The 14090-nt window shown below is 44.5% G+C and overlaps 1 protein-coding gene across 4 annotated transcripts in view; it reads left to right on the top strand.

Moving 5' to 3' along the window:
* Nucleotides 1-14090, top strand: part of WDHD1 (WD repeat and HMG-box DNA binding protein 1) — a 157898-nt gene that overhangs the window by 109992 nt on the left and 33816 nt on the right. For all 4 annotated transcript variants that reach the window (XM_030214282.1, XM_030214279.1, XM_030214280.1 and 1 more), the window contains 2 exons: nt 3071-3297; nt 6515-6657. In XM_030214282.1, coding sequence (XP_030070142.1) covers nt 3071-3297; nt 6515-6657 — 370 coding nt within the window. The remainder of the gene's footprint in view (nt 1-3070; nt 3298-6514; nt 6658-14090) is intronic.

Below are 14090 nucleotides of genomic sequence, written 5' to 3'. Positions count from 1 at the left end.
CTTCCCACTATTCCAGAGGCCCACTTGAGGTTTCTGAGATGTTTAGTCAGTGCAAAGTAATGGTTCAAATATCAACTGTCACCTTGCATGGTGCTTTTTGTATATCACTTGTCTACAGGTTGTCCAAAGATGAGAGGTCCACTCATGTTTGCTTGTCTGGTTAGTGTTAGGTTAGCAAGTATTTTAAGGTTGTAGCGTTTTGAGTTTCTACTTACTGCTTGTCTACATATATACTGAGGAGCTGAACTGGGTGCCAAGAGAGATATGTCTCAGCTCAGTGTTTAGTTCTCTATCTCCACCTGTTGGTTGATGGATACAACTATCCCACAGGCTCTGAAATATGGGAAAGGTAATGGAAAGAAAATTATCAGGTAAGACCTAATTTCTCCTTGAAGTTAATTTTCAGGTTTCCAAAGGTCCTGGCAGAACTGTGGTTCATTTCAGAAAAATTCTCAAGGGGCAGCAAAATATGTAGGGTTAGGTAAGATGTGTAAAAATGGCAGAAGAATCAGTTGTAACTTTTTAGCTATTTGGTTTTCTTGCAATTCTGCTTTTTTTTTTTCTTGTCTAACATGTCTCCTTTCTTGATCTTCTTTTGATATGTTTTTTTTTTTTTTTTTTTTGTATTTTCCTTAGTTGCACTTCTCCTCATGCATTTTTCTATGGTCCTTTTTCTCTTTTGCTTGCATTCTCTTTATCCGGTTTATCCTCTCCCTGCTTTGTTGCTCATGGGTGCTAGCACTTGCACTGTTCTTGTATAGTGGCTGTGCCAGCATGTGGTAAGGAGCAAAGGGGGAAGTATGAGTACTCCAGCATTTTCATATATACGGTAAATGCTATGAACTTGGAAACTGGCCTTGAGAACCCCTGAGTTCCCAACCACTATGACACAAAACTCCAAGCGTTTCAAGAGAATGAGTTTATAGAACATTTCAAATTGACAAAAAGGCCAACTGGGGAAGTCTCCCCACCCTTCTTGAAGTTTGCTGAGCAGGGTGGGGATATCCTTCTTGGAGTTTTTGATGATGTCATACTACCATCATCATCTTTGGTTGGTGAAATCTGGAAATTCGTGACACTTTTATGGCTACTGAATATGAAAATAAAAATAAAACTTCCTCCACAGGCCAGATTCAGCTATGGACAGGAAAGCTATAGAGGGCCAGAAAGATGAGCTCTCTGGGTCAGATCTGACCCCTGGGCTTGTAGATTATGCACCTATGGTAAGGGAATATCGGGCATCACAATGGTAACATCTGATGGCCAGATAGGGCCCATGATTGCAGAGTTCAGGAAAGAATGGTAGTGTGTGGCAGAGTTACAAAGATTCGGCTAAATGAGTTAGCATGCAGGTTTGGCATCTCTTCCATTCCCCCCACCCCAGGTCTACCATGGGTCTGGGATCTTTCCTGTCCCTCCTCCCCCCCCCCTCCCACCACAGGTCAACCATGAGTCTGGCATCTCTTCCGTTCCCCCCCCCCCCCCCACAGACACAGGTCTACCATGGGTCTGGCATCTCTCCTGTCCCCCCCCCCTCCCCACCACAGGTGTACCATAGGTCTGGCATCCCTCCTATCCCTCCACAGTCCTCCAAATTTATGGAGGTTGAAAGCAGTGCCCAGTGCCTTCCCTCTCTGCCATATCCTGCCCAGAGGAAGTGGAACACAGCAGAGGAAGGCGCTGGGGGACAGTCAGTGAAAGCCTGCCTGTAGCATTTCCACTGCCAGCAATTCACCATATCTTTGTATGTGTATGTATATAGATATAGATACACGCACATGGATGAAGGTTAAATGAAAAGCTGTGCCTCCACCTCCATACTTCATCAATAGATGGCAGCACTGATGTGCTACATGTGTTTACTTGTTCTTTGAAATCTCTTCCTTCACCTCAGTTGGCGACAGTTGTATGTGTGAAATACCTGTTTTGCTATTGCTGTGAATTAGAAGCATGCACTGAGCTTTTAGTGTGATTTTAAGCGATGTTCTATGATAAGAGTTTCTGTTGAAGGAATCCCTCCAGTTGAAGTTCATTGCTGCATTCAGATTGGTTATGGTGTGTTGTGTGTACAGCACATAGCTGGGCCAAACTATGTAAAGATTGTGGATTGTGAGGGGCTTATTTGTGTGATTAAAAATGAAGTGGATGATCCGTGACAGCATGGGATGAGCCTCACATGAGAAATGAACTTGTAAGAGACAATTGGAGCATCATTCAAAGTGTTACATTGCAACCCTGAAAACTTTGAAAGAATGATTGAGAAGTGTTTGAAAGCAGAAGAAGAAAATTTTGTTGCAACATGACAATGCTAGGCATCACACGGCACAAAACACCACAGAAGCAATGGCAAAAATGGGTCTCAGTTGTACCTCATCTGCCATATAGCCCAGACTTAGCGCCATGTGATTTTCATCTTTTTGCAGATTTGAAAGTGCCTTCAGGGGCATCTTTTCTACTTGAATGAGGTGGAAAGGACTGTGAGCAACTGGTTGAAGACACAAGATATGTAGTTTTTTATCATGATGGCTTTCAAAATCTTACATCTTTGGCAGAAATGTGTGACAAATGGTGGTGACTATGTAGAAAAGTTAATAAATGCAATAAAAGAGCAAGTTTCAATCATTTTTTAAAATTTATTCCAAAGTCTTCATTTAAACACAAGTTATTGAGGTGGAGTTATTACTTTTCATTTAACCCTTGTGTGTGTGCATTATATATAGATATAGAGGTATAAAGGGATTTAATAAATCCTAACTAAATGTATTGAAAAAGAGATCAACAGAGGATCTAAAGACAAGAAAACAAGTCCCTAAGCTTCTGACCTCACAAAGAAGATTATCTGGGTAAAATCAGACTGAGTGCCCCATCCTCTGTGAAGACTGTTTTGTACTGGTATCTGCATCAAGAAACAACCTTTTAGACAAAAATGATATGACTTAGTATCACAAATAAGTTCCTGAGCTTAGCAGTACAATCCTTTATTGTATATTCTATTTAATATTTAGGTTAAAGGAAATTATTTGCATTTCTAAGATATTGGTTAATTAAAAAGGATCTCTTTTTCTCTTAGCTTTCTTGCAAACTAGAGCGTGAATTTCGTTGTATTGAACTAGCTGAACTGATGACCCAGAATGTGATGAGTCTGGCCATCAAGTATGCCTCTCGCTCTAAAAGGCTGTTGTTGGCCCAACGGCTTAGTGACCTGGCACTAGAGAAAGCAGCAGAGTTGGCAGCATCTCAGCAACAGCAAGAAGAATATGAGGAGGAAGAGGATTTCCGGACCAGAATAAATGCTGGGTATAAAAGAAATATTATAATTGATACCTAGAAAGAAAATTCAACTATGATCAATTGAAAGCCCATAATGCTGCTCTGTGTCAGGGTGTGTACTCAAAACCTTTGGCATTACCTCATGTTTAAGCAAATGTTTCCATCCAGGTAGAAAACATGTTCCTTCTGTCACCAAGACACTTATCACCTGACTGTGTTAAGTAGCATCTGATCTGCAGGGCAAGTAGTTTGGATAGTGTACACATTTGTAGGTTTGTGTTGAATGGGGCATTTTTTTGTGGGAAGGAGCAAATTTGTGGACTTTGACAAAAGGAAGAGAGATCTTGAAGTATGGAAGCAGCTTTAGAAAGGTTTACATTCATTGTACTGCTACTACTACTACTTATTTCTGTAGTGCTAGTAGATGTACACAGCGCTGTACACTAAACCTGTATGGGACGGTCCCTGCTCGATCACTGTAGCTAAGATGTCTGTCTGAATTGGTCCCTTAATCTACCTTGATTAAACAAATTTGAAACTGGCAAAATAGTGCAAACTGCTTAAAATTAGCATGGAAATTGATACTTGCTTTTATCTCAGGAACGTTGCTTCTGTTCATTTTAGTTTCTTCTCCTAGGGGGAATTCTTCACCACTGCACAATACAGAATTTATGTAGAATTCTGCAAAAGGAACAGGAGACAATGGCAATGGCTTCCACGCCCACACACCCCTCTAATTGGCATGCCCCCTGCCATGACACAGAATCCTAAGAATATAAGATTTGCTATACTGGGTCAGACCAAAGGTCCAGCAATGCATCATCAAGACCAGTATCTTGTTTCCAGTAGTGGCCAATCCAGGTCACAAGTACCTGGCAGGATCCCAAAAGGGAGATAGATTCCATGCTGCTTATCCCAGAGATAAATGAATGATGGGAATAGACAATACTGGTCCACAGTGTGTGGACCAGTATTGTCTATTCCCATCATTCATTTGTCTATTTAACAGTGAATGGACCTAGGCCGTGCTACATTTTGGTTTAAGGTATCCCAGAGATGAGCAGTACATTTTTCGAAGCCTACCTTAATAATGGTGTATGGCCTTTTTCTCCAGGAACTTGTTCAAACCTTTATTTAAACCCATCTACACTAACTGCTTTTACCACATTTGGGGCTTAATTATGTAGAGTGAAAAAAACATCTCTGATTTGTTTTAAATGTTCTGCTTATTAATCTCATTGCATGTTTCCTAGTCTTTATACTTTTTTGCAAAAGTAAACAATCAATTTGTGTTTACCAATTCCAGTCCATTATTTTATTGACCTCTTATCATATCCCCTCTCAGCCGTCTCTTTTCCAAGTTGAAAAGCTCTAAACCTTTAACCATCATAGGAGTATTGTTCTGTGCCCTTTATTATTTTGGTTATCCTTCTCTGTATCTTTTCTAGTTCCTGGGGCACTCTGCTTTTCACCTTTTTCACCTTTCTCCCCTATCTGGCCCACCTTATCGCCTTCCCCTTCTGTTGCTGAGTGTCACAAGAGGAGGAGGAGAGCAGCTGGATATCGAGGTGCATCTGTATCCTCTGCTGCTCAAGCCCAACAGCTGTTTTTTTTAAGTGTAATTGCTGAATAGCGTCCTGAACTGTTCAAACCAGCAGTCGGAGTTAGGGGAGCAGAGAATGACAACACAGGAGAGGAAACGGTCAAGCATGATGCAGGATAGTGGGGGGGGGGGGGGGCTGAATCATGAGTTATTGGGGAGGAGGTTGTTCCAGGAAGGCAGATTGAAAGAGAGTTATGGATGTGTGCTGGGGGGAGAGGGGGAAGAGGAGATCTGCTGTGGGGGTTGAGAACCCCAGGATTGTGTGTGCTGGAGGGGTGAGAAAGAGAAAACTATGGTTGTGCTGGAGTTGGGTGAGAGAGAGAGAGCACCTTGGGTGAGAGAGAAAGCTTATGGCTATGAAAACTATTGAGGGAGGGTAGGCCTCAGAGAGAAAGAGAGCTATTGGGGGGGGGGTGTTGATTGTGAGGGAGAGCGTGACCTATGGGTTAAGATGTGCTGAGAGAGAGATTGGAAGAGAGAGGTATGGAGGCTAGTCTGGGGAGCTGAGAAAAGGATAGCGATAGCTAGGGAATGGTAAAGATAGAAGGTGGGGATAAAAATCTTGAAGGGCAGAGAAATGGAAACAAAGCTAGATGTATTCACTCTGGAGAGGCGCCAGAAAAATTAGGGTGTGGGGTGTTGAACCTGCTGGGAGGAGGGGAGAGGGAGATTAAGCCCCAGAGAAAGGGTTCAGGCTAAGTTGGTGATTGAGACAGCTGGGTGAGAGTGAGTGGGCTATCACATCTGTGGAAAGGAGGAGCCAGGCCTTTATGATGGGGAAATTTCTACACAAAATATACAAGTATAGAATGCAGAATTTTCAAACTGCTTGCACAGAATTCCCCCAGAATTAACTTCAAAACCACACACTGGATAACAGGACACTAAGTAGAAGTAACATAGTAAATGACAGCAGATAAAAGGAAAAAGTAGAGGTTGGGGTTGGACCTTTTATTAAAACCACAACAAAGAAGACTTCAAAAGGAGAAATGGCCAAGTCTGTAAATTAGTACAAGTGGTTTAATGTTTGAGATGCCAAATTGTTACATGACTTTTTGCATTTAGTGTTTGGCACTCTTTGGTCCCAGCTTATTTAAGGATTATAACTTGGGTGATTGCTCATCACAGCACTTGTCCTAATGGAAACAGTTTTAAAAGCTAGAGTTTCCAGTGCTATCAGACATTGTGTGACTAAATCATGCTACTGTAATTGATAGTGGAAGGAGTTTCTCTGGTTTATTTATACAATAGAGCCATTCCTACCAAAAAGATTGAGAAGGGCAAAAAGAATAATAAAATTCTATTCTGTATGTGCTTATTTTTATGTTGGTAAGAATTCTGTGTTGGTAGGAGGGGGAGGGGATGAATGAATGGATACAAATTTGCACATTTTTTACAATCTGTTGTATTTGCCCGCAGGAGCTTGCTAAATCATGTTGCAGAACTTTTTAAAATTCCATTTTCTAATGGTCTTTATATTTTTGGCAGTGGTTTGGATAATTACCTTTCCTTATTTATTAGATGCTACTGCCTTGAGCTTTGAATGTTTGACTATATAGCACAGATAGTGCCTGCAGCTGGAGTTTATGGTTTAACTGAGGTTACAGGAAATGCTAAATTTGATTAATACTTTGTTTCTAGTTACAGCAGAACTGCCACAGAGTGGAACCAGCCTCGGTCTAGAAACATACAATGTGAACAAGATACAGAAACTCTCAGTGATGCTGATGCTCCTGAAGGGGATGAAAGAGAACCAGAGGAAATGCCAGCAATGCCAAAACAAAGTAAGAAGCAGTTATGTGTCCTGCAGGAGAGTGGGGGTTGGAGGATGTACTAGGTCAGTGATGGCGAACCTTTCAGAGACCGAGTGCCCAAACAGCAACCCAAAATCTAGTTATTTATCGCGAAGTGCCGGTACTCATTATGGGCGGGGTCACCACATATGACTCCACCCCTATGATAGCCACACCCCCTTACACCAGCCATGGCGCATATAAACAGACATCATTGAAAATATTATACTAGTATAGGAGAAAAAAATAACATGACTTTTTTTCATTATAAATCATTTCTGTAAGCTGTTACAGCTCCAGTATACCCAGTGCAAAATAAGACAGCAGATGTAAATTCTCCAATTCGACATATTCCAAACACTAAAATGAAAATAAAATGATTTTTTCTACCTTTGTTGTCTCTGATTCTGCTGCTCTCTTAACTCCATTTCCAGGGCTTCCTTTCCATTTCTTTACTTTCTTCCTTTCTTCTTCATATCTTGTCCTCCATCCATGTCCATCAACCCTCCTTTCCCCTCCAGCCACAAATGTCCAGCCACCCTCCTCTCCCCCCTGCCCTCCCACCCGCCCCTCCCACTCAGCACCCAGTAGCACCCAGCACCAGGCCTGCCTCCTACCCAGCACCCAGTAGCACCCAGCACCAGGCCTGCCTCCTACCCAGCACCCAGTAGCACCCAGCACCAGGCCTCCCTCCCACCACCCAGTAGCACCAAGCCTCCCTCCCTCCCACCCACCCAGCACCAGGCCTGCCTCCCTCCCAGCACCACCCAGTAGCACCCAGCATCAGGTCTCGCTCCCAGCACCAGGCCTCCCTCCCTCTCACTCACCCAGCACCAGGCCTGCCTGCCTCCCTCCTAGCACCCAGCATCAGGCCTCCCTCCCTTCCAGCACCAGGCCTCCCTCCCACCACCCAGTAGCAACAAGCCTCCCTCCCACCCACCCACCCAGCACCAGGCCTGCCTGTCTCCTTCCCAGCACTAGGCCTGCCTCCCTCCCTCCCAGCACCACCCAGTAGCACCCAGCACCAGGCCTCCCTCCCTCCCTCCCACCCACCCAGCACCATGCCTGCCTCCCTCCCAGCACCAGGCCTCCCTCCCACCACCCAGTAGCACCAAGCCATGCTCCCTCCCTCCCACCCACCCACCCAGCACCAGGCCTGCCTGTCTCCCTTCCAGCACCAGGCCTCCCTGCCAGCACCACCCAGTAGCACTCAGCATCAGGCCTCCCTCCCACCCAGCACCCAGTGGCACCAAGCCTCCCTCCTTCCCACCCACCCACCCAGCACCAGGCCTGCCTGCCTCCCTCCCTCTTCCAACCAACGAGGCACCAGGCCGCCCGCCCGCCCTCCCTCCCTCTTCCAAGTAACGAAAAGCCACCAGGCTGCCAGGCCGCCCTCCTTCCTCCCTCTTCCAACCAACGAAAAGCCACCAGGCCGCCCACCTGCCCTCTCTCCCAGCACCTCTCAGCACCAGCGCTCGCCCTCCTCCTCTGAAATTGAAAAGGCGTCTGCAGCTGCAGCGAAACGCGTGGTCTTCGCTCGGTGCACCTTCGGTCTTCGCTTGTGTCTGTCAAGCTCTGGTCCCGCCTATGAGGGCGGGACCAGAGCTTGAGAGACACAAGCGAAGACCGAAGGCGTGCCGAGCGAAGAACACGCATTTCGCTGCAGCTTCCGACGCCTTTTCAATTTCAGAGGAGGAGGGCGAGCGCTGGTGCTGAGAAGTGCTGGGAGGGAGGGCAGGTGGCCTGGTGGCTTTTCGTTGGTTGGAAGAGGGAGGGAAGGAGGGCAGCCTGGTGCTTCGAGCGTTGGAAGAGGGAGGGAGGGAGAGTGGGCGGAGCAGACCACTGACAGCGCACGTGCCAAAGGAGAGGGCTCTGAGTGCCCTCTCTGGCACGCGTGCCATAGGTTCGCCATCACTGTCCTAGGTGTTCACATCATTTTATTGTGTACATGCAGTACAAAATTTCAGTAAGGATGTTCATATTTTAATAGCATGCATCAATTCATTTCTTGCGCACTAATGTGCACTATTACTAGACATGCACACTATTTTGTAATTTTGGGGTCGATATTCAAAGCGATTTAACTGGCCAGAAATGGCCACTGACTGGTTAAATTGCTTGTTCAAGGCTACCTGCTAATTTTCAGCAGGTTAATGCCACTGAAAATGACCAGTTAGTCCTGAACTCAAAATCGGCTACTTTGGGGGTGATCCAGAGGCAGAACCAACACTTGGCCGATTAAGTGCCAATATTGAGCACTTAACCGACCAGGTTAACCACATAAATAGGACCGCGTGAAAGTCAGTCCTATCTTTATGCGATAGGCCATAGTCAGATAAGTGGTGAACATAAACTTAACCAGCTATGCATTAGCTGTTTCTGCAAAAACATGATATACAGTGCTGAAGGCCAGACATGACCCAGCATTGAATATCTGGGAATATCGCCAGTTGTGGTCAGCAAAACACTCACCACCACCAGCTGAATAGTTAACCCTGTGTGTCTTGGATTTGGCGGGGGGGGGGGGGGGGGTTAAATGGTGGGGTACCCACCCATTTTCCCGTTTTGAAAGAATGCTAAAATTTAACCAGGTGTGATAACATATTGAAACCATTAGATGTTAACTGACAACAGATTTCGAAGGATGGATTTTAGTTTAACCCCACAGGGTTCTACTCTCCTATGATCAGGGCTGGATTAACAATGTAATGGGCCCTAGGCAAGCATATATTTGTGGGCCATTACCATGGACCCCCCCCCATCTACTTATTTTCTAGGTTTTTCATTCTTTCATGCCCCACTCTCCACTGTGATCTTCATTCATGGCTTCTCTGCATGCTTCACCTCCAGAAGTAGCATAGTGAAAATTGTAGGACCTAGTTTTGAGTGTGGTAACAGCAATAGGTTGTGAGTAAGCATGAGGATTGTGTAAAGTCACATGCTTTGAGTGCAGTGAGAAAGAGGAAAGCTGGGCAAGTCATTTTCCTCTTCATTACCTTTGATAAAAAAAACAAAGATGCCAAGGGTGGACGACCCAACGAGAAGATTTACAGGCTGTGTGTCCAAGGTATAAATCTAGAAAGATTTTTGAAAAATGGAAAATCTTTAGTTTTCTTTGGTGCCTCTGAAAGGGTATAGAGAGAATGGAGGCAGAATTAGGACTGTTTTTAAAGGAATTCACCCAGATTTTTAATATGTTACCTGAGTCTGAAAACTACTTAGGAAGCACACAAGTACATTTGAAAAGGTGGACTTCTTCAACCTAAATGTTCAAAGGATAGCTATTTATATGACACTGGCCTCAGTGGAGAAAGAAACATGAATGCATTCTTACTCTTATACACATGCACCCACATATACTGTACACAGTAGAACTGAGTAAAGAGGCTTTGGTTCATATTCATGAGGTGGTGATGTACTTGATGGTGTATACCAACTAGGTAAATAAATACTTCAGGCATATAAAGAGACAATAACAGTGAATGTGCTAACTCAGATGTGGAAAATGAGTTTGCTGTATATACTTCTGCTTTAGGTTGTTGTCCTGAAAGTATGATAAAAACAGAGAATTCTGGTAGCATTTAATTGGCTAGAAATACCTTAGTTTCTAATGTTAATAGAACAGTCACCTGCAAGAACATCAGTCAAGGGCTAGTTTCTCAAAAGATCTACCTGTAAGAACATTGGGTAAGGGCTAGTGTATCATTTAGATTGTATTCTATCTGAGTCTTGTATACCAACCGTTGTTCCTAACAGGATGCACTGTGGATCTCAAAAAGAAATCTCAACAGTAGAGAGAAAAATATAAAGGCACAGAGCTAGCGTACAGTAGCTTGCTAATACAACTTCTAAAACTAACATCTACTACTACTACTTAACATTTCTAGAGCGCTACTAGGGTTACGCAGCGCTGTACAAATTAATAACTAAGGACGGTCCCTGCTCAGAAGAGTTTACAATCTAAAAACATCTGTATAAATAAACCTTTAGCGTCTTCCTATAAAATAGATAAGATGGCAGAATTTTCATATTCACAGGTAGCGCATTCCAATAACATGCCCCCTGAAAAGGGAATGAATCCTCAAGAATCTATTTTAACCTAATGTTCTTCATTGAAAGATAAGATAAAAGCAAAGATTTCTCCCAGAAGAGGATTGCAAGCAAATCCACCACATTCAGCCCAAAAAGTGATTTGAAAATTAGGCACATTATCAAATCTACCCAAACAATGGATCAATCTGGCTGCTGTGTTCTGTAATAACTGTAAGCGATTTTTCAATTTGCAAGTGATTTGAGAATACAATGAATTACAATAATCAAGCTGGGGAAGCAAAACCACTTGCGCCAGAACCCTAAAATTCTCTTTCCATAGGGACGATCTTATTGCACGCAATGGCCCGAGCTTTAGGAAAATCTGCTTAAAGCACCAAGTTGCCTATGAAAAGAGAGATTTAAATCTAAAATAATTCCAAGAACTCTGGAATAACCTTCAATGTTTAAGATTTCACCTTAGTGCCAGTGATACTGAATTGATTGGGACCTTTTTAATGTTGCCAAACCATAATATCTTGGTCTTTTGTTTAACCTTAAAAGAAAAATATCCAGTTGCCCATTTGTAAAGGAAATAAAATATTTAATGGAATGCAGGATACTGTCCAAAGTCTCCAGCACAGGGCAAAGAAAAAAAGTATCATCCGCATGTAATACAGTAATTCCTACCTCTGAAAAATAATAGCCGAAAAAACTTGTACATTAAACAAAGATGGAGAATGTGGTGAGCCCTGAGGTGCTTCATACCCCGGGTTCCAGCTAAATGATCTTCCATTATGTTCTTTTACACTGTACAATCAGTTTGATTTGTGTCCTCTCACGTCCCGATTTTCTGGGTTGGAAGGCTCCTCCGTATCGTCAGGTTAGTTTTTATTCTCTTGCCTCTGAACTGTACATTAGCTTGTAGCCTGTAAAAAGAACGTCTTTTTAGAGGGAGGTTTTTTTATAGTGAAGGACGTCCATAAAGGACGTCCTCGTCATGCACAGAGCAGCCAGCATAACGCTTTGCTGCTCTGCGCATGCTTGACCGGCCGATTCTCCGTCTGTTTTATGAGGGATTAGAGAATGCAAGTGAGCTACAACGAGTAGCTTATTTGCATTCCCTTTCCTTGATGCATAGCCGTTCCCTACCGATTTGCTATGGAATTTGGTAGGGAACGGCTCTGATGACTTTTGTGCATCTGGCCCTCAGTGCAGAGATCTCCACTCTTCACACTCTCACTCTGAGACTGGGGGATTCCAGCACATTCTGGCTGGATCTTGCACTTCAGGGCACTGAATATTAACACTGAGGGCCAGATGCACTAAACTTAACGAGCAAGTAGTAAACCCTGGCATGCACTAAAGACTTTTTTCCGACGATGGTAGCAGCTAACGAAAACGGAATGCAGATGAACAAATTGTGTAGACACCCTATTGTAATGAGATGCACTAACCTTTTCTGATTGCCTTAACGCTGGAAAATCTAATGAGAGGTCTGTACCGCTCGTTGGGGCTATGCGGGATAAAACTTGGCCAAAAGTAACAAAAAAAAATCGGGGAACAAAAAAACGCTCCACATAAAAAAAAAACATCATTCCCCCCCCCCCCCCCCCCACCCCCGTAGTCTTTAACCCTGCTGCTGAATCCTGAAGAAGAAGTTTCCCTGCTCATCACCCCCCCCCCCCCCCCCCGCAATAATAAAAACTTGTTTCTTGGCAGTGCTTCACTCAGCTGAGAGACCTGGAAGTCTCTGAGCCAATCACAGCGCGTTTAGCTCAGCTAAACGCGTTGTGATTGGCTCAGGGACTTCCAGGTCTCAGCTGAGTGAAGCACTGCCAAAAAAGACATTTTTATTATTGCAGGGGGGAATGACAGCCAAAATGGACATTTTTTTTGGATGGGCGTCCATTTTGGCCGTCATTCCGCCCCTTCAATAATAAAGACGTCTTTTTTGGCAGTGCTTCACTCAGCTGAGAGACCAGGAAGTCCCTGAGCCAATCACAGCGCGTTTAGCTTGGCTAAACGCATTGTGATTGACTCAGGGACTTCCAGGTCTCTCAGCTGAGTGAACCACTGCCAGAAGAGATGTTTTTATTATTGCAGTGGAAGCCCATCCAAAAAAAAGGTCCATTTTGCCCCCTTGATAATAAAAACGTTGTCTTTGGCAGTGCTTCACTCAGCTGAGACCTGGAAGTCCCTGAGCCAACCACAACGCGTTTAGCCGAGCTGAACGTGTTGTGATTGGCTCAGAGACTTCCAGGTATCTCAGCTGAGTGAAGCACTGCCAAAAAGATGTTTTTATTATTGTGGGGGGGGGGGGGGGGGGGGGCGGCCAAAATGGGCGCCCATCCGAAAAAAAAAACGTCCATTTTGGCCCCCTTAATAAAAACGTCGTCTTTGGCAGCGCTTCACTCAGCTGAGACCTTGAAGTCCCTGAGCCAATCACAACGCGTTTAGCCGAGCTGAACGTGCTGTGATTGGCTCAGAGACTTCCAGGTCTCAGCTGAGTGAAGCACTGCCAAAGACGACGTTTTTATTATTAAGGGGGCCAAAATGGACTTTTTTTTTTTTTTTTGGGATCGGCGTCCTCAACTGCACTGTCCTCTGTCGAGCAGCATCGGAGGGGGTGAGCAGTGCGGCGTCTTCGGGCGGCACACGGAGGCGTATTTGGCATGCGCAGAGCAGCCAGCATAATGCTTGGCTGCTCTGCGCATGCTCGACTGGCTGACTGTTTAATGACAGAATAGAGAATGCAAGTGAGCTACAACGAGCAGCTCATTTGCATTCCTATTCCTTGATGCATGCCTGTTCCTTACTGATTCGCTAAGGGAATCGGTAAGGAAAGGGCTTTGAGTCTTTAGTGCATCTTGCCCTGAAGGTATTTGGCTATGGCACTGCAGGTTACTTTCCCTCAGGGCTTTTCTCTCTTCCTGAAAGGAAAACAGCTGCAGCTCTAAAGCACAGGACAGGTACCTTCTGCTGACCAATGCACTTTTTTTTTTTTTTTGGGGGGGGGGGATGTCATACAGCAACATAGGGGTCATTTTACTAAGCCGCTGTAAAAAGTGGCCTGTGGTAGTGTAGGTGCGTGTATTGGGCACGCGCCGGGCCAGTTTTTTAACGTGTCTGCAAAAAAGGGCTTTTTAAAAATTGGATGGGAAAAGGGCATGTGGTAAAACTGAAACAAGTGCGTGTCCAAAACCAGCCTGAGCCCTTAACACCACCCATTGAAGTAGTGGTAAAGGCTCATGCACTACATGCGTGGTGACTGGTCAGCGTATGCCAACTGCCGATTACTGCCAGAAATGATGCATGTGGGAGGAAATAAATCATCCAGGCATTATGGGCATGCACCAAATCTAAAATTACCGCAAGGGGGGCATGTTAGCCTG

Source organism: Microcaecilia unicolor, chromosome 9 (assembly GCF_901765095.1).
Source record: "Microcaecilia unicolor chromosome 9, aMicUni1.1, whole genome shotgun sequence".
Taxonomy (NCBI): Eukaryota; Metazoa; Chordata; class Amphibia; order Gymnophiona; family Siphonopidae; genus Microcaecilia; species Microcaecilia unicolor.
This window is presented reverse-complemented; position numbering and strand designations above follow the sequence as displayed.